Here is a 20462-nt window from a genome sequence, read left to right on the forward strand (position 1 = left end):
TTGGGAGGATTACTCAGCCCCATTGTTGGATGAAGTGAACTCACCCTCATTCCCTTCCGCCACCTCTGGGCAAACAGCCAATATTCGGATGCCATGAGTCATCAAGCCTTGGGATGTTTGCACAACACCCATGCACACTTAGGAGGCACCCAAGAGCCTGCTGCTTTTATGGATTTATTTGAAAGACAGTCTGGAGGACTACCGCCTCCAAGCACCACTGGGCTGTCAGCCTCCACAGACGACAAGGGCTCATCATCAGTTGGGAATGCTTTAGGACCAGAGATATGGCATCAATATCAAAAGAACTAGAGCAAGAAAATTAGAGCCACAGATCTAGAAAGCCAATCAACAATTGTTCCTAACTATTGGAAATCAAGGCAGGTCCATGATCCCCTAGGTCTGATTTGCCATAAGTTTACCACCTCGCTGGCTTCCATCTGAGATCCTTCCCCCTCCAGCCTCCTATATAGCTAGAATTATAAATGTGAGCCATTGGTACCCAGCTAGAGTCCACATTTTAAATTGCCACTTCTCTACTGCCTCCATGTGATTTTTCTGTAAACCAAATATGATCTCCTATTCTCTTCTGCGTTGTTTCCCCATTCCTACAGAAATAGAGGAAACATTACAGGGCTGTATCTACAATGTTCAAGGCAGCATATTTGGCATCTGATCATTATTTCTTTTGACTAGCCTTTGGGGTAACAGTAAAGGATTAGTTTTACTTATGCAAAGCACACCCCCACCACTGCCTCAGCAGCAGAGCCTAGATGTTAGGATTTAACTGCAAAACCAGTGTTTGTTCTAGAACTGTACTGCTTCCTCAGAAATGGCCCAGTGTAGCCCAGCCGACTGCAGGTTAAGCTTATTATCTCCCTCAGCCAGGATCACACATGGCTGGGCTGTGTGTTTGCTAGGGTCCTGCAGGTAACATCTGAAAGACCATGAACAATGGCAGGAGTCTGTAACACTGCATCCTGACTGTCTTAAGGAACAAGAGGATTCTGATTTCCATTTTGTTGTTCTAAAAATAATTATGGTCATGTCACTCACATCATTTGTCCCCTTTCCACCATCTCTAATTCCAACACCATGCTTTTATTATCTCCTTGCCTTGACAGTCTAATGGATGATTTTAATTTCACAGAGGCCTTCACTGTGGACGACAAGGAAAACATGGGCTGTACAGAGATCATTTTTAAAACTTATCCTCTGACTGTTAAATAGGTACATGGATGACATTTCTGAGCACCTATCTTTGTGATCTTTCTCCACATCATACCAACCCTCTACATGAATTTGTTTGGCGGGAGTGGGCGGGGAACTGAACATGTGTCTCAATACCAATTATGAGAAGAGCTGTCCCCAAACCTCCCATGTTTTCATCTCTTCTGCTACAGAATGAAATGCCCCTTGGTGAAGGTGGGTTAGGAATGCACAGATCATATTCAACAATGTTCACAATGGAAACTTTAGTTTTAGAAAGGTAGTAAGAGGCCCATTCTCTTGAAAGTACCAGTAACCCTGATCCCCGTTCCCTCACCAGTTCCGAGCCTTAATCATGATTTTAAAGGTACATTCTGGGAAAAGAAGGAAGGAACAAAGGAGGGGGGAAGGAGAAAGGGAGGGGAGGGATTCATCCTGGAAGCTGAGCATGACGGTTCATAATAGAACCCTAGCTACTTTAAAGACAGAAATAGGAGGCAGCAGTTCAGGTTATGGCAAAAAGTTAGAAAGGTTCCATATCCAAAAACTGCCAGGAGGAGAGAAGTTCATATCTACAGTTCAAGTATCTCTAGAAGCAGAGGTAGGAGGATTATGGTTCATGGTTGCCCCAGGCAAAAGATTGAAATCCTATCTAAAGAATAAGCTAAGGGCTGAGTGCAGTGGCTCAGGCCTGTAATCTTTGCTACTCAGGAGGCTGAGATCTGAGGATCAATGCTCAAAGCCAGCCCAAGCACAAAAGGACCTGAAACTCTTATCTCCAATTAACCTCTAGAAAATCAAAAGTGAGGCTTGGCTCAAAGGCAGGCCGGTAACCTTGAGCTGAAGAGCTCAGGGACAACACCCAAGCCCAAGCTAGAGTGGTAGTCTTGAGCTGAAGGGCTAAGGAACATCACCCAGGCTGAGTTCAAACCCATGACCCACAGAAGAAGAAGAAAAAAGAAGAAGAAAGAAAGAAGAAGAAGAAAGGAAGAAGAAGAAGAAGAAGAAGAAGAAGAAGAAGAAGAAGAAGAAGAAGAAGAAGAAGAAGAAGAAGAAGGAAGAAGAAGAAGAAGGAAAAAGAAAGAAAGAAGAAGAAGGAAGAAGAAGGAAGAAGGAAGAAGAAGAAGGAAGAAGAAGAAACAACTAAGGCAAAAAGGGCTAAGAGTGTGGCTTCAGTAGAGTGTGCTTGCCTAGCAAGTACAAGGCCCTCTATTCAATCCCCAGTACCACCAAAAAGAAAAAAAAAATTCCATCCTGCAAATAACATCAGCAAACACCGCAAAACATAGTCAAAAACACAACAACATTGGCTTTAGAAATAAAACCTTCTATTCAGAGAATGAGAACCAGCCTACCAATTTCCTACATGCCAATTATCCCATGCACCGATTGCTAATCACTTGTCTGTAGCTCATCATTTAATTGTGGTACATTTCATTTACTGTCCTCATGATCATCAGAAGGACCCAAATTTCCCAGTAGCTGGGAAATGACTTCATTCCCAGGTTGAAAGGGAAGGAAAACACATGTGAAACGTTGACTGAAGGAATGAGTCTGTTCATACATCAAGGACAGGAAAGCAAGGATTCAGATCCTGCAAGAAAAGAGGAAGACGCAGGGAATGGGCAGAAGGGAGGAAAAAGGACAAATAGGCTCTGAGTATGGGACTCCTATACCACTTTTTATTTTTGCTTGTTTAGTGTATGTGAGATCTCACAGATCCTCCATCCGAAGACTTATTTTAGCTCCTATTTACAGCGGCACTGTCCAGTTCAGAGAATTTGCTATATACTGGAGATCTACTTATTAGATGAACTGCCCCAACAGATGTTGAAGCCACTGTGTTCTCAGAAATCTTAGCAAACAACTCATTTGGTTTTGCCAAGACTGAAACAGCCACAAGAATACATTTTACTTTGCCAGGAAAAAAAAATAGCTGCAAGAATAATTCGTGCATGTAATGTTCTCATTCCTTATGCCCTATGTAACTATGAATTAATCTCAGAAGGACACAATGGGAGGCTGTAATGCAATACTAAAATGACAAGTCTTCCCTTTTGTCCCCCCTCAAGAAAAGAATGGCTACCTTGTTACATAAAGGCTCACTACAATTCCTTTGGATCCCGACCTGGCTCAGAGTCACTTGGGATGGGAAGGAAATTTGAAGGTCAATTAGCTCAACTTCTACAATCTTCCTGAGAATGAAAATCATCCATGCCTCAATGCCTCAGCTCAACAAATCCTAGACCACTCCAAGCTTTCTATTTCATTCTTTGGAGAGCTTGGACCTTAACAGAAACCTTTTTATTTTATTTTAGATACTAGGGATTGAACTCAGGATCCCATGCTTGCTAGGCAGTTTCTATCACTTGAGCCATACCTACAACACTTTTATACTCTTGTTGGTAGTGGTGGTTGTGGGGCTTGAACTCAGGGCTTGGGTGCTGTCTCTGAGCTTTTTATCTTAAGGCTAGTGCTCTACCACTTTAAGCCATAGTGCCACTTCCAGTTTTTTGGTGGTTAATTGGAGGTAAGAATCTCATGGACTTCCTGCTCAGGCTGGATTTGAACCATGATACTTCAGATCTCCTCCTAGGTAGCTAGGATTATGAGCATGAGCCACCAGAGTCTGGCCATTAGTTTTTAAGACTAGGTCTTGCTAACATTGTCAGGGCTTTCCTCAAACTATGAATCCACTGTTTCAACCACAAAAGTAACTGAGCAGGCATGAACTTGCACACCTGTCTACAAGACTGTCTTATACTGTGCCAAAATTGGTCCATGCCTTTAATTTCTCCTCTCCTCCAAAGTCAATCATTCTGTACATATAAAAACAATCTGACAAGAACCCACTGTAGTTTTTATAGTCATACTTTCTTTTTTTAAAGACAGATTTACTTGATCCATAATATTCAAAGATGATTATCCTCCAAATAACCCAAACTGCGTATTTTTCCAACCTATATTATCAGCTACACTAGAAGCTGATTATAATCAACTTGCTTTCACAGAAAAAAGGAGTACATCCAAAAAATAGACTTCAAGAGACTCCGCTTGCTTATAAGTATCACCAGAAAGGCCTTCCTTGTTCTTAGTCAAACCAGGATGGGCTCTGAATACATGCTTCTCCACCACTGCCCATGTGCAAATGGGCAGGTTTCAAACAATGGAATCAGAAAAATCATATAGCCAGCTTCATATTTTGTGATATGTACACTGAAGCCCAGACATCCTGGCTCTTTCTCCTGGTCATTTTCAAATGTGTATTAGTCTCCACAGAATGTGCCAAGATAAGCACTCAGGTCTCTGACCAGAGATGTACAAGTGCAATTCAAAGACCTACCTGTTTTTCTAAATAAACCAATGGTAGATAGTGTGTGTGTGTTGGTGGGCGGGGTTGGGGGGGTGTTAACTGAATATGATTCTCATGGACTTTCTTGCCCAGAGCTGGCTTTGAAGTGTGATCCTCAGATCTCAGACTCCTGAGTAGCTAGGATTACAGGTGTGAGACACCAATGCCTGGCCAATGGCTCGTATTTAAGAACTTTATCCAAATAGTTGGGTGACAAAAGTTGGTTTCCTCTATCTAAACTTTGCTGAAACTCTTGGCAATACTTCCTACTTCCTTCCTGATTCCTCATCTACCTGCCCCTCCTTTATTTTTCATAATGCCTTAGGTGAGTTACAATCCCTGAATTAGCATCTTAAATTTCAATTATCCTTCTCATGTACAGATATTCTGTATTAGGCTTTGAGTCCCTGGGAACAGGGAACTAGCTTCCTGGTTTATTTATCCAGCCGAGTCAGCTGTCACTGGCCTTCCTGTGATGAACAAGCAGTAACAAATTTAGCAGAGTCAAAGGATTAATGAGAATTTGATACATAATGATATTCTGACTGGGTATCAAGTGCTTGAAGAATTATGTAAAATTCCCATGGAGGAAGTGCAGGTGGCAAGGGTGGGCATGGAGAGATATGGTGCAGGACAGGATTTGCCACATGAGCCATGCCGAAGGCTATGGATATGATCTCTGTACAAGCTAAAATTAATTTCCAGGAGGGTTGGATTGGTTGAATGGCCATAAGTGAAGAACTACTCTGGGGTAAGATGAAAAGTTCACTGCATAATCCTCATGGGGCACGGAGAGGACTTGGATTGATTGGGCTTTGTGATTTGAGAATTCCCCGAGGGTCCTGAGGAAGGAAACAAAGTATGAATTTAGTTGCAAGCCTAGGGAGAACCAACAGGACCTGATCAGTATCCCAAGCCATGAGAGAAGAAAATGGAGAATCGACATGGATATAATATAAATCAAGGCAAGGACCGTGAGATGAGGAAAGAGTTAAGGGATTATGGTGATGAGGTTTTTTTAGGGGATGATTCCCCTGACAATCTTTCTAGATGAGTATTCTAGGTCTAGAGCTACTTACCACGCTACTGTTTATTTTTCTAACCAAAAGAAAATCAATCCTGAAAATTCAAAGAAAGAACGATAAATATTTTAATCTTCAGAGAGACAGGTGGAGAAACTCTGATGATTTGAGGGCAAAGGAAACAACTGTAATGATCTTTCTGCTTCTTTACTGATCATTTCTTCACACATTGACAACTATGTGCAAGACAGTTTCCAGGCAACCACATTCCATGGCTGGTTTTTGTTTTTTCTGAACTCAACTAAAGTATGTTCATATCTTTTAAGAAACTGTCCCTAGCAGATGGCTGGCTGATAGTTAACAAGTAGCTCTACAGAGCCATTTATTAACAAGCAAGCTTAACAGTTACTCATTCTAGAAGGTCTAGATAATGCTGGAATATAAAGCCCATATATACATGAACAAATCCCCTTTGCACCCCAATCCATCCTTCTTCTAATCTAACCATATTTCTTCTCTTCCCCACATTAAAGCAAATGCTCACCACAGCAAGCAACAAGCGGAAACTGCTTAGAACCAGCCACAACACTCAAATAAGTGGAAAAGAGATCTTCCTGGACCTAGTAATTATCCAAAACACACATGGGAAAGCAAAAGGTAGAAAAGAACTGAAACTGTCTGCTCACCCTCTTCCTCAGGTTGTAGGTAAGAATCAGGTTCCGGGAGAAGGAGTGCGAGAAGGCCGTGTAGAATTCCAGAACTTTCTGCAGGGCATCCCGCTTGATCACATGTAGGTCACAGTAGGTCAAAGCCCTAACATTAGCACAGGATTGGGCAAGGGTGGATTCCTTCCAGAACACATCTCCAAACACGTCTCCTTTCCCTAAGGAGAGAAAGTTGTCATTGAGGACAGTGTCAGCCAGGACACGTGTAGCCATCTGCATCTCGTCCCTCTGCTCCATTTGGCATTCTCCAGCATGGGCTCAGAAAGGGTCAAAAGGAGTTGAATTTAGACCTTAATGACATGTGGATTTGTAATCAGTCAGGTTACCTCCTCCAAGAATTATTTTGATTACACAACTGACAAGGATTCTCCCCCCCTCCATTATGCTTTCTCACACCTCTGTCCTCCCAGCACTGATCATAACCTGTAATTAAGTTATTTGTTTGTTGGCTGATTTGTTGTATGTCTCTTCTCCACACAGAGAGCTCATGTTTTATTTCTCCACTAACACAGAACCTACTACATAGTAGGAGCCCAGTGGATATTTACAGGCAGAAGGGAAGTAGAAAAAGTAACTGTGAATTTGCATTTGTGAACCAGCTGAGAGGTGGCTTAGGACACTGGTATGGAGGATGGGGACTCTTCATAAAGGAGCTGAAGAATAGGAGAGGTCCCTCTCACCTGGATGATCTTTGCAGAAGTCGGGTATGGGTTCAGCCTCTCCCATACTTGTTCACCACCCTAAGGTTTCTATTTGTATTGTGCATCCTTCTCTTCATACTCTCTCTTTCATGCTCCACTCCCAATTATGCTCTTGGCCAAATGTTCTTCTAGTAGTATAAAAATATGGGCCCATATAATGACATCTTGGATCTTCTGTCTCTAGCGTTCCATGAAACGCTAGCCAACAGGACAGTGCTATAGACAATGTTCATGGCCTCCAAACATCAGGTGGAAGTTTTAATCACCAACACAATCATATCAGAATGGTACCCCCAAATAGCACTCTTGTTTTCTTTCATCCAAAGGTGAGGATGTATTGAGAAGCAGATGATTTATAACCAAGCACCAAGTCCCCATAGCTGAATTCTGGGCCAAATATCTACCAATCTCCTCTAAACATCTGCTTTTCACATCTATGGCTATTCTTTCTGCCCTTCCCAGAGCCCCATAATTTAATGTATGTCTAATCCAAAGCCTGTTTTATTCCTGGCACAGACTCTGGTTATAACTAGTTTAAAATGTTTACTTGCTTCTAAATTTTCAGCACAGATAAACACAAATTTGAATTTCCAGGAAGCCGGAGAGGAATATATAGGAGGAAGTAAAAAAAAATTACAAGAGAGAGAGAATGCTGCAAAGGGTAATAAGAAGTGCACTGCAGGGAGCTGCCCGCCTCCTGAATGCAGATCAGCCAAATCCTGGCAACAGCTGGGATTCAGGTATCTGTGGCTCCTAAGGCTTAGGAGGACAGATGCTTTTCTGATTAAGGTAAAGGAGGCAATTATCTTTCTAAGCACATGGTCAGACTTGACTTTTTCTCAAGCATCAAAAAGTGTCCACTCTTAAACACATGAGAAACTTCATGAACACAACCTCCTCTTGAGTACTTCCAAAATGTGAACAAAAAAGCAAAGAGAATCTAGGTATGGTGGCTCTAGCCTACAATCCCAGCTATGGGGACTGAGATTTGAGGATAGCCTCAGCAAAAAGAAGTGTATGAGACTCTCTCTTAATCAACAGCTGGGTATGGTGGCATGGTATGTGTGTGTCATCACAGCTATGGGGGAAGCAGAATGGCAGGGGGCAGTGGTGTACCTGTCATCCCCAGAAACCCAGGAAAGCACAAGTAAGAAGACTGCAATCCAAGCCACAGGCCTGGACATAAAGGGAGACAGAGTAAAAAGGGGCTGGCTCAAGTGGTAGAGTACCTGCCTCACATGTGCAAAGCTACTGAGTTCAGTCCCCCACGCTGAAAATTAAAACAAAAATCAAATAGACTAGATACATCACTTCCTACTTTCCCCTGTGTTTGTGATTCTAATATAAGCATGCTTTTGTTGACTTAATGAGAGTAGAAACTTGCTTGGAGGTAGCTTTGAGATAAGTATGGGTTTAGAGGACACTATTTAGGTTACTTTACCAAGTAATTTTTCCCCAAATATCTGTAATATGGGTGGGCTAAGTTAGAGCTGGGGTCAGAGAGTGGGAAAGTTTCTTTCTGTGGGACGCTAACTGCCTGCCACTGAAGAAAGCTCATTCAGTTAGTGCTCCCCTGCCCCGAATTCAAACCAAGTATACTGGTTCATTCACTTCCATGTGTTACATATTCTATAGCCCTTCTACACTGCCCACAGTGACCCACGTGCCCTTGTATTTCTGTAGCCTTGCTCTTACGGAGAACGTGCTTCTTTGGAAACAATTTAGCAATAGTTATCAGTGGATGCCATCCAATCTTTCCCCCATTCTAGTCACGTGTTGTGACTCCCATTAAGAGGTGAAGCCAGATTCCCTTCCCCTTGAATCAGGGCTGACTTAAGTCACTAGATCAGTAGAATCTGGAAGAAATGACGCTTTGAGATTTCAAAGCATAATCTTAAGAAGCCCTAAGGGTCTTACATGGTTCTTTTGGAACACTCATCCTTCTGACCTCTGTCTTAACCCAGTCAACCTGTGAGAAGCACAAGCCACACAAAAGGTCACAAGTCAAGCCGAGCCCTCAGCTGACATTCCCACTCTGTGACTAGTCATGTTCATCAGCCATTTTGCTGATCTAGCCCAGTCAAGACTTCTAGTGATCATAGCCCTGGCCATCACCTGCCTTCTACCACCTGAGTACACACCACTGCACCCAGCCATTGTGCTTTCCCCATAGCTGCGATAACAGACATGCTCCTTGCCACCAGGCCCCGTCACTGATTGAGTGACTGATGGAACAGTAAGAGACACCGATGACATTCTTTAGCTACAAATAATCAGAATACACAGAGTGATGATGTATGTGCTAGGAGTGAACGCTCCTGAGAAAATACCTATGCCAACACAGCATTCCAAATCCTCCCAACTCTGACCTCAAGACAAGATAGAAAAAGGAATGGCTCTCATGAGGGCAGATTTTCTTGGATATACACTTTGAATATTAGAGCGACATGTACAACCTGCAAAAACTGCAGTTGGGTATGGGGATGGAATGTGGTATAATTCATTATTGGTAATTTGTTTGATTCTTAAGATCATTTTATTTATACCTAAATGAAATTGGGAGCTTTTCTAACAGTAGAAGAACTCATAAAATAAAAGAATAGCTCTTTGTGAATATCTAAGACATGAATTTAGTCATGAAAATCCAATTTATAAAGAACTTTCTGAGGGTCTACCTACTGCATGAAAGGGACAATCACATTGTAGTTCGACCAGGCCATGAAATAAATAAATGTTTTAGAAATGACAGCTTTTCACAGTAAAAAGTTTTCCAAACAAAAATCTTTGACAGAAACAATAAATGGAAAGCAGTTCCTACTATACAAAGTATTTCACGGTAAGATAATCACCCCCATTAATCTGCAGAGTTTAGGAGACTGTGTTGTCATAACTTGGACTTGATTTTCAATCTAAATTGAAAATCATAGCAGCTCACTTTCTATCAAGGCAGCCTCTTTGGTATAAATGCTGTTAGTGAGACTTAAGAATGAGGTGCCCAGAGGACCTGTCAGATTCAAAACAAGCCTGAGATTATTGTGGCAAAAGAGAAATGTTTAGATGACACACATAACCTGGGAAAACTGTCAAAGAGAAGGTACAGAGCACTTGGCAGGATATTCCAAGAAACATCCATCGCTGGGAAGAATCACTTCCCAGCTCAGAACAGCAGGGCAGAAACCAGGACAAAGTGACACCCACAAATCCTCTCTTGTGAACTGATGACTCCTTCCAGAACAAAAGGTACCCCGTGCACTTGGCAATCAGCTCCTCAGAACAATCAGCTTACTGATTTATAAATTACACGGAGTGTTAGGCGTTGAAAGTTAAAACCCCATGTCTCTAAAGCATCAACATTCTAAGTGGAGCTGGAGGAGAGGAGAAGGGATGGGGAAGAAGGAAAGGCAGTCTGGTTAAAGCTCCAGGCAAAAACACCTCTGTGATAATTAATCATTTTTCACTCCCTCTCCCAGTCATACACTACTGTCTTTACTGAGCCTTCACTTCTGTACTGGACATTCACAGTCCTAAGAGGACCCAAGGCAGGGGAAAGGGAAACTGATGTATGTTCATAAAGCATAGGTGGGAGGCAAGAACCAGAGCTCAGGTAAAAAGGAAGAAGCAGGGACCATCCTTCCAGCACAGGCAGTACTCCAGCCCCTGAAGACAGTTTTAGTAAAGGTCAAAGGCGGGGATAGCAGAAAGGGAATGGGCTCAGACCTCCAGCTTTCCCAGGCTGCCTCCCACGTGAGTTTCGGCGGTAGATGGGCTGACTGCAAGCCTATGTCACACTGCTGGGGGCTTGAGCAGGACCTCTATGGTCCTCTCCCTTGCCTTCTCTTCCCTGCAGTTACATGTGATCCTTAGAGTTCATTTGAGTCTGCTCCCCTCGTTACTCAGGCCCAGAATCAACTCACATACCCCATCCTGCTTCTTGGCCTGAATAACTTCTGCTCTGCTTTAAAACACATCTCAAACTTCTTTGCTAGCCCTTGGCCAGACCAGCGTCTGCTACAAGTGCCTCTTTCACTCTATGCCTCCTCTAGAAACTCCCATCACACTGATAATCATGCAGTCCCTTGGCTGGTACATGATAGATCTTGGTGATGGTCACCTGCACAAATGAAAAAAACCAGATTCTGGTGTCTTACCAAACCCCTTCCAACTTCAATTTACTCAGGTTTAAAATGTGGGTACCCAAACACACTAAGGAGCTTGCTGCAAGGTTTATAAGTCCACAACATACTTAACACTGTCCTTGGAACATACTAGGTGCTCACTGAGTTTACAAAAGAATTTTCCAACAGCCCAGAGAAGCAAACACCACAAGGATTATCAGTCCCCATTTATTGGGAGAAAATTGACAGCCTGAAGGCCCTCAGGCTTTCCCACACTGCTGGGTGGCTGCTGTATAGGGAAGCCATGCAGTGTTCCCTCTGAGTCCCTTCCCTGTAAGAAGCAATCACTGAGACCCACTGCTGGCAGATAACCCACTAGGCGAACGACAGAAGAATGAATTGAAGATGGAGATTTGAACTGAAGTAGCCATGGTCTAGGCTTCCAGCTGTTCCTTGAATTAGTTCTCTCCTCTCCATGGTGATGGGTACTTGCCTTTTATCTGAGCACAAAGATGACCAGAAGAGAGACCAAATCACAGCTAGATGGGGCCATCTATCCAGTTTGGGTTCTGGGTAGGTATACAGAAGGGACAGGTGCAATTCTAGGGCATATCCCAAAGAGTCATACCCTGTCCTTTCCCACTTCTTAGACCTGGTGTGGGTGAAGCCATCATCCAGAAGGAGGCTGGATACCTGGCTGCCTGGAGTTGTCACAACAGTCCTTTAGCACTAGGACTGGTACTTGAAAGAACGAGTATCAGCTTCATCTATTATCTGGGGGTTATGTTGGGGCAACTGAACTCGCTATCCTCACTGAATCAGGACTTCCTAGGCCCAGCAGGGCAGCTCTATGCATTGAGCTTGGTGCAGGAGGTGAGCACACGTGTATCCTCTCACTTTCTGCACAGTGAAGCTCAGCTCACACAGTTGTGTGAAGAATTAAGAGGTAAGGTACTGATGGAGACTGGAAGCTCATTCAGAGTGGAAGATCTTGAGCTTGACACCTTGGATGCCATCTTCCTGCTTCCCTGGCCCAGCTCAGAAAGCAGAATTGCTAAGGCCTCCCTGCTTACCAGGCTGCAAGCACGCACTGTTTGCCTCTCTCCAGAGGTGTTGAAATCCAGCTTTTTGGGTTTATGTTGGAATACTTAATAACTTTTTAAGGCTATTTCTCTTGGTTCGCCTGAAACTGTGGGGGAGAAAAAGCATATGACATTCTGACATCTTGTAAATGTTGCCTTCTCTTATCTCTATAAAGCTACAAAGGCCTTCTCATCTTTACCGCACAAATAAATGTGGTTGACAGTTGCTGGCCTCTGTTACACGGGCTACAGCTTACAGATGTGAGAACATACATCAAAGACAGACAGACACAGCGCAATCTCATCCACTTGCCTCCCCATCTGAGTTGTGAAAATAGCGTTAACTGGAAAGAATAAAGCCTCCGCTCTGAGTGTCAGGGCCGGCTGACAGTGTTGGGATGGAGAGTACTTGGCTAATGTTTTTTATTGGATTTCTATGCCAACAATGACTTTCCCCTGGAAACCTTGGTTGCCGGGACTGTCCTGCATTTCTCCTACTTTCTGGAAGGACATCTACTTCTATAAGAAATTTGTCTTATTTTAAGTTTTGTAGGTGAGCTCAGTTGTTCCTAAAGCATCCCTTCAATTTGGAAGTTGGTACAATATTTGCCTTCTTCTTCAAGCTCTCAGTGCATTAGAGATGAAGGCCTGTGATAGGGTAGGTATATATCTGGTGGACACCAAGAGAGCACCTGTAATGTTATTGGCCTGGTCACCAGTTAACTTGCACCCGATTCTGTGTCTATCAGGCAAGGCTGAGATTGACATTCACAAAGGTGGGTAGCACCTCATCAACTCTGTTCATAGTTCAATACCACTTAACAAGTAGAACTTACTTCCTGTGGACCAGGTAGTGTCCCAACAGTTAAGGGGGGTCAATCTGATCATATGGATTGTCTCTATGTTCATAGGGCTTTCCCATGTGAACATACCTCATGTAACAGTGAAGAATAAAGCAAAAACAAAAGCCATGTAATGTTAGGATGTGGGAGAGGCAGAACTCTGGCAATTTCATAGAAAAGATGAAAGTGGACTTAGCCTTAGGCCAAAGGGAATTTAGAGATGTGAAAGCCATGATTTTTCCTAAAGAGTAGGGGATGTGGCTACACGATTGAGAATGAAAAGGGCTGGCTTGGGCTATGTCCATTCTATCAGCAAAACTTCCCGGTGGTCTTATTTATACTGACTCTGCATTCCTACTGTTAAGAATGGTAATTTGAATAATTTGTCCCCATTCCTGCTATTTCCTTCCTTGGGAAGGCAGTTGGACTTTGTAGCATGCCATTAACCTCTCTCTTCCCCTCATTAGATTGATGAGCTTGGGAGGAGAACATGCCTGTGTGGGGGCTCACTCCTTGGGAGCCGACTGTCTACAGGAAGTCATGCTCTCCCTATCCCTCCATGACCTAAGATTCAGTGGGCAGATGCACATAGGGATGGGCTTGTACTCGTTAGCACCATGACTAGGATCCAATTCTCAGAGTCACACTGGGTAATAGTGAGCCTAGCTGAGAAAGGGGGTGCTGTGACCTGTACTCATCTTGCTGTAACTTATTGAGCACCCTCTACACCCCCTCTTGCTTCTCACCCTTATCTTCCACTAACACCACTTCCTAGCCAACGGGGACTCGTTCGTTGATCCATCTAAGCAGACACTTCTAGCCCTTAATTTGATGCTAGTATTTGCTTATGCCGTTTCTCATTGCTTCCATCTCTTCAAGTGTTTTACCATCGATGGTATATCACAGCTTAATGGCAAGTATTGTTTCTTAGTAGGCTAAAAATAGCAGTGTGCTTTACAGTCCACGACATGTTCTGTTTAGTGAAATATTATTCTGTCGGATTTGCAAACGCCCTTTGTTCAGTGCTTCTCCCCTGGCTTCTGTGACACCCTCTGACCTGGCCTCCTGCCAATGTACCTGCTGCTCTTCACACCTGCAGTTAGATAAGTGAAATTAGCAGAATGCCTCTCCACCAGGCACGCAGATTACAATTCTCCTACTGAAATCAGGCGAAAAATTTTCCCTGGCTCCAACAGATGAGAATTGAAAATGAATGTATATATTTTCTTCTTCTCATTATTTGTAAAAAGCATATGAGTGTGTTATAGAAAATATTCAAATATATGGAAAAACAAAATAAACATTACCTTTTTTTTGCCAATCCTGGCTTGAGCTTAGGGCCTGAGCACTGTCCTTGGGCTTTCTCAAGGCTCTACCACTTGGGCCACAGAACCACTTCCGGCTGTTTTCTATGTATGTGGTACCGTGGAATTGAACCCAGGTCTTTGTGCATGCTAGGCAAGCACTCTACCACTAGGCCAAACTCCCGGCCAATAAACCTTACTTCTAAGGTCACCTTGCAGAAAACTTTAATTAACAGTGTGGTATATCTCTTATCTTTCTTCTAGATATAATTGTACTTATCGTAACACAAGTTAATATATATATATACACATATGCAGAGAGAGAAAGAGAGCAAGGTATATATTATAATCTTTACATATTTAAAATATTTGCTACATTTCACATGCCTATAAAACTTCCTTATATCATTATCACAACTTCCAGGTTCAATGTAATTTATGATGTAACCAGTCCCTCTTTACATAGACACTAAAATAATGTAAAACATTCCTTTAGCAAGATCTATTATAATAGATATCACATTCATTTGCTCAAGGACCATAAACCAATTTTTAAAATATAGTTTAAGCAAAAACAGAATTAAGAAAAACAGCCTGGCCTCTCTTCACACCCCTTCTCAATCAGATAATGCAGGCATTACCTAAGAGAAGTGTTTTGTGGTTTTGAAGATCTAGATTATTCCTATTAGAGCTCCTTGCAGGAGTGTAGATTTAATGCAATTGCTTTGGTTAATGGAACAGATATATGAATATTAATGCTTGGTTGGAGGATGTAGAGAGACACTTGGGCCTGCGCCCATCACCACACACTGAGCATGTGCAGAAAATACTGTGTGGTGAGCAGCAGTAACTCTCACCTGGCAGCTTCACCAGCCCTCGGGCAACCCATGGTAATACTCAGCATGGCAAACTGGGCAGTAGAGAGATGGAGCCCATTTCCTCCCACCCCATCTCATAGGAATCTTGGGAAGGATTTCTGTGAAGGATGTAGCATCTCCATTTTGAAAAAAGTAAGGGATTACACAAGACTGTTGCAGTTCTGAAGTAAATATGCCATTTCTCTACTGTCCAAGAGCTGAGGTCTCAGAGTTGGATGATAAATACAAAAATAGATTATATATATATATATATATTTCTTTTCTAGTTAAATGAGCAGAAAAGAAATGCTGTCAAGACACTGGAAAACAAAATATCATTCTTTTAAATTGTCTCCTAATAACTAAAAGCATTTGTGAAAATGAAATAGATCTACCTGAAAATAATAAAAAAAGAAAATTCTCATTTCAAAAGTTACCACACGCTCTTTTAAAGACAGCTTGAAAGCCAGGAAAAAAATAAAACGAGAAAGCAAATTAAAATCTCTTAGACCCTCACAAACAAAACAATTCACCAGAACATGATGGTGAACATGTTTCTGGGCTCTTATCTATGAATGTATTTCCTCATATAACTGGAATCATATAGCATTTAATTTATATTTACTTTATCCATCATAAGAATTTCTAATACCATTCAAAATTCCTTATAAACATTTTGAATGACCACAATCTCATTTCTGAAATGTTTTGAAATACTCGGTCATTTAGAATAAATATATGTTCTATTTGTGTACTCTCCTTTTTCACTCTCTATATTCTTTCTTTTCTTTCTTTCTTTCTTTCTTTCTTTCTTTCTTTCTTTCTTTCTTTCTTTCTTTTTGTATTTGGTAGCTGATTCCTAAATATCTGTCTCAAATCATAGATTCTTTTCTTGGTTTCCTTCCTTCCTTCCTTCCTTCCTTCCTTCCTTCCTTCCTTCCTTCCTTGCTTCCTTCCTTCCTCCTGCCTGCTTTTTTTCTTCTTTTCTTCCTGTTGTGCTGATACTGGGGGCTTGAACACAGAACTTATATGTTGTTCCTTACCTTTTTCACTCAAGTCTAGTGCTCTACCACTTAAGCCATAACTCCACTTCCAGCTTTCTGGTAGCTTACTGGAGGCTACAATGTGGGCAACAGGGTTCAAAACCTGGAGAAAACTCCATGAGACTCTTATCTCCAATAAACTATTCAAGAAAGCCAGAAGTGGCACTGTGGCTCAAATGGTAGAATGCTTGCCTTGAGCAAAAGAAACTTAGGAATTGAAATTCCTCCAGCGCTGTTCTTTCTGCTAAGAAGTGTTTTTGCTATACGGGGTCTTTTATTATTCCATATGAAATTTTGAATTGCCTCTTCTATTTCTTTAAAGAATGCCATTGGGATATTGATGGGTATTGCGTTGAATTTGTAGATAGCCCTTGGCAAGATTGTCATTTTCACAATGTTGATTCTTCCAATCCAGGAGCATGGGAGGTTTTTCCATTTCCTTTGTTCTGCTTTAATTTCCTTTTTTAGGGTTTTAAAGTTTTCGTCAAAAAGGTCCTTTACATTCTTAGTTAAGCTAATTCCTAGGTACTTTACTTTCTTTGAGGCTATTGTGAAAGGAGTTTCTTTCCTGATTATTGCCTCGTTCCTCTCACTGTTGGCGTAAAGGAAGGCAGTTGATTTTTGAGGGTTGATTTTATAGCCTGCTACACTTCCAAAGTTTTGAATCAGCTCAAGGAGCTTGGGAGTAGAGTCTATAGGATTCTTTAAATACAGAATCATGTCATCTGCAAAGAGGGATAGTTTTATTTCCTCTTTCCCTACTTGGATCCCCTTTATGCTTGCTTCTTGCCTTATTGCACTGGCTAGGAATTCTAGTACTATGTTAAAGAGTAGTGGAGAGAGTGGGCATCCTTGTCTCGTTCCTGATTTTAGAGGGAATGGCTTTAGCTTTTCATCATTAAGTGTAATACTAGCAGTGGGTTTCTCATACACAGCCTTTATTACATTGAGGAATGTTCCATGGATTCCTAGTTTCTCCAGAGCTTTTAACATAAAGGGGTGTTGGATCTTGTCAAATGTCTTTTCCGTGTCTATTGAGACAATCATGTGATTTTTGTCCTTGCTCCTGTTGATGTGTTGAATTAATTGATTTGCGTATGTTGAACCAGCTTTGCCTCCCCGTGATGAATCCAGTTTGATCATAGTGTATAATTTTTTTGATGAGTTGTTGTAGACGGTTGGCCAGTATTTTGTTGAGAAGTTTTGAATCAATGTTCATCAAAGAGATAGGTCTATAGTTCTCTTTCTTTGATGAATCTCTATTACAGAGCTATAATTATCAAAACAGCTTGGTACTGGCACAAGAACAGGCCTGAAGACCAATGGAATAGAACTGAGGACCCAGATATTAAACCACAGACCTATGGCCACCTAATCTTTGACAAGGGAGCCAAAAAAATAGAATGGAAGAAAGACAGCCTCTTCAACAAGTTGTGCTGGCAGAACTGGTTAAGCACCTGCGGAAAACTAAAGTTGGATCCTTCTTTGTCACCTTGCACTAGAATTAACTCCAAATGGATCAAAGACCTGGAGGTAAAAGCTGACACACTGAAAACTTTACAGGAAGGAATAGGAGATACACTAGGCCTCCTTGGCACAGGTCGAAACTTTCTTAATAAGGACCAAGAATCACAACAAATCAGAGAAAGGCTGGATAAGTGGGACTGCATTAAACTGCAGAGCTTTTGTATGGCAAAGGACATAGCTAGTAAATTAATTAGGAAGTCTACAGAGTGGGAGAAGATCTTCACCAACCAAACAACAGACAAAGGCCTCATATCTAAAATATATCAACAACTCAAAAAATTGAATCACTCCAAAACTAATCTCCAAAGTAACAACCATCCCATTAAAAAATGGGCCAAAGCCTCGAGTAGCCTGTATTTGGTCATGCTAAATGATTGGTTAATGCATATGATCTGTTCCAGATGGATTGGCTGCCTGCGTGCAGACTGCGCTGTAATGCTTTAAAATTATTGGCTGTCAATGTGCGGGCTCTGTGGTAACGCACGGTATGTCCCTATATAAGATCCTCTTCAAAAAGTCTCGGGGCTCTCAGCCACTGACCCGAACCTCACGGATCTCGAGGTCACATGTACCTGAGAGTCTGAGCAAGCCCGAATAAAGCTCGCTCTTGCTTTTGCAAAAAAAAAAAAAAAAAAATGGGCCAAAGACTAAAGAGAGTCTTCTCTGAAGAAGAAATAAAAATGGCCTATAGATACATGAAGAAATGCTCCACATCTCTCGTCATAAAAGAAATGCAAATCAAAACAACTCTAAGATTCCACCTCACTCCAGTGGGAATGGCCAGGATCAGGAAAACGAATAATAACAGATGCTGGAGGGGATGTGGCCAGGAGGGATCACTACTACACTTTGGTGGGAGTGCAAACTCGTTCAACCACTATGGAAAGCAGTGTGGCAGTGCCTCAAAAGGCTAAACATAGAACTCCCCTATGACCCAGCTATTCCACTACTTGGCATTTACCCAACCATCCAGAAACAAGGGCATACTAAATCCACTAGCACAACAATGTTCATTGCAGCACTATTTACCATAGCAAAGATATGGAACCAACCTAGATGTCCCTCAGTTGATGAGTGGATCAACAAGTTGTGGTATTTGTACACAATGGAATTCTATGCTGCTGTCAGAAAGAACGACATCGCCCCATTTGCTAGGAAATGGAAAGACTTAGAAAAGATCATATTAAGTGAAGTAAGCCAGACTCAAAGGAACATAGGCTCAATGGTTTCCCTCATTCGTCATAATCAGTAGAAACCTTAGGCTCTACTAGCAGAGATCTGCAATAGAGCAAAATCTTGATACATAAGGCCATAGAGTATGAAGCTAATTGAAAGGACCTCCAGGATATTGAAACAAAAGCCATATAACGAATGATTGTTGTCCTTAATGTACTATGTTGTCTTTCATCTCCTTTGCTGTCCCTTGGTTATCTATTGTTATAGTATCTCACTTTGTTATCTGATATATTGAATTTATTTGTATTTGGTTATTTGAAATTTGATAGGGAAGGGGGGAAAACCAAGACGGGTGGGGGGTGTGTGGGGGGGAAGGGTATCAATGTATGTGAATTAATGCACCTTCTATCTGGCAAATATCATGTAACCCTTTTACTAATTACAATAAAAAATGCAAAAAAAAAAAAGAAACTTAGGGATAGCACCTACATCCAAAGTTCAAGCCCCAGGAACAGTAAAAGAAAAAAAAAGTCTCACAAATATTCCTATCCAGGTGGCTTTGAATTGTGTGAATCTAAGATCTCAACCTCCTTAGTAGCTACCACTTCTAGCAAACCTGTATTTCTGAAAAACGCACAGCACCCCAGTTGGATGCCACTGGAAGACGCAGTTAAATCAGTGGAAGTTTATCACTTTCTCTCTTTTACCTGACTTAACCTTTCACCACCAATACCTTTGTTTCAGCTAGCATAATCCCCCTCTCACCTCCCAGTATTTTCTCTCTGCACTCTGTAACTTTACAGGGACCCTCCTTCATTATTCTTCATCTTCCCATCCCTCCTAAAAACTGACAGATTTAGTAAATAAAAATCTAGGCTATCCAATTGATTGAATTTCAGTAAATGAATTATTTCCCTGACATCATGTCTCATGTAGTATTTGGAAGAATTATTTTTGCTTGTAAGTCTTCAATATTTACTATGTATGAAATTTAAATGTAACTGACTAGCATTTTTTTTATCTTATTTGTCTTGTCTCCATTTTTACTGCCTGAATCTGGACCTTAACCTTTCTATCATAAGTCACAGATACCTGATAGCCTCTATGTCTCTTGTTATAAGTCATTAATCTCTGTAGATCCCAGTTCTATCTCATACCCTAATCACCATAACTGGTTTCCCACTACCCAGTTTCTCATGTTGACATGTACAGCCATTCAGACAAGCCTCGATTCCCTTCCTCTCTTCTTCCATCTCCCTCCCTCCCCGACTTTTCTATCCTCTTCTCCCAGCCCTGTTGACGCACCAGTGTACTCTCCTCAACACCCTGCAAAGTCTCTCTCATCGGATTCTTTGCACCTTGGGTCTCCTTCCCCACATCCCTTCCATACTTCACTCAGAACCTCACCCTTTATCCTGCCTCATCACCATGCTTCTCCATTTATGGAAGGCAACTCTTCATGATACTTCCCTGTCTCGGACTTTGCCTGGCTCCTTCATTCTCATAGATA

General features: G+C 41.8%; 1 protein-coding gene across 1 annotated transcript in view; it reads right to left on the reverse strand.

The window, feature by feature from the left end:
• LOC150038963 (voltage-gated delayed rectifier potassium channel KCNH1-like) overlaps window positions 1-20462 on the reverse strand; it is a 159703-nt gene that overhangs the window by 55745 nt on the left and 83496 nt on the right. Inside the window, exon 5 of the mRNA XM_090328108.1 lies at window positions 6267-6463. Within this exon, the coding sequence (XP_090184234.1) occupies window positions 6267-6463 (197 nt within the window). The remainder of the gene's footprint in view (window positions 1-6266; window positions 6464-20462) is intronic.

Source organism: Megascapheus bottae, unplaced genomic scaffold (assembly GCF_031878675.1).
Source record: "Megascapheus bottae isolate mThoBot1 unplaced genomic scaffold, mThoBot2.hap1 H_1, whole genome shotgun sequence".
Taxonomy (NCBI): domain Eukaryota; kingdom Metazoa; phylum Chordata; class Mammalia; order Rodentia; family Geomyidae; genus Megascapheus; species Megascapheus bottae.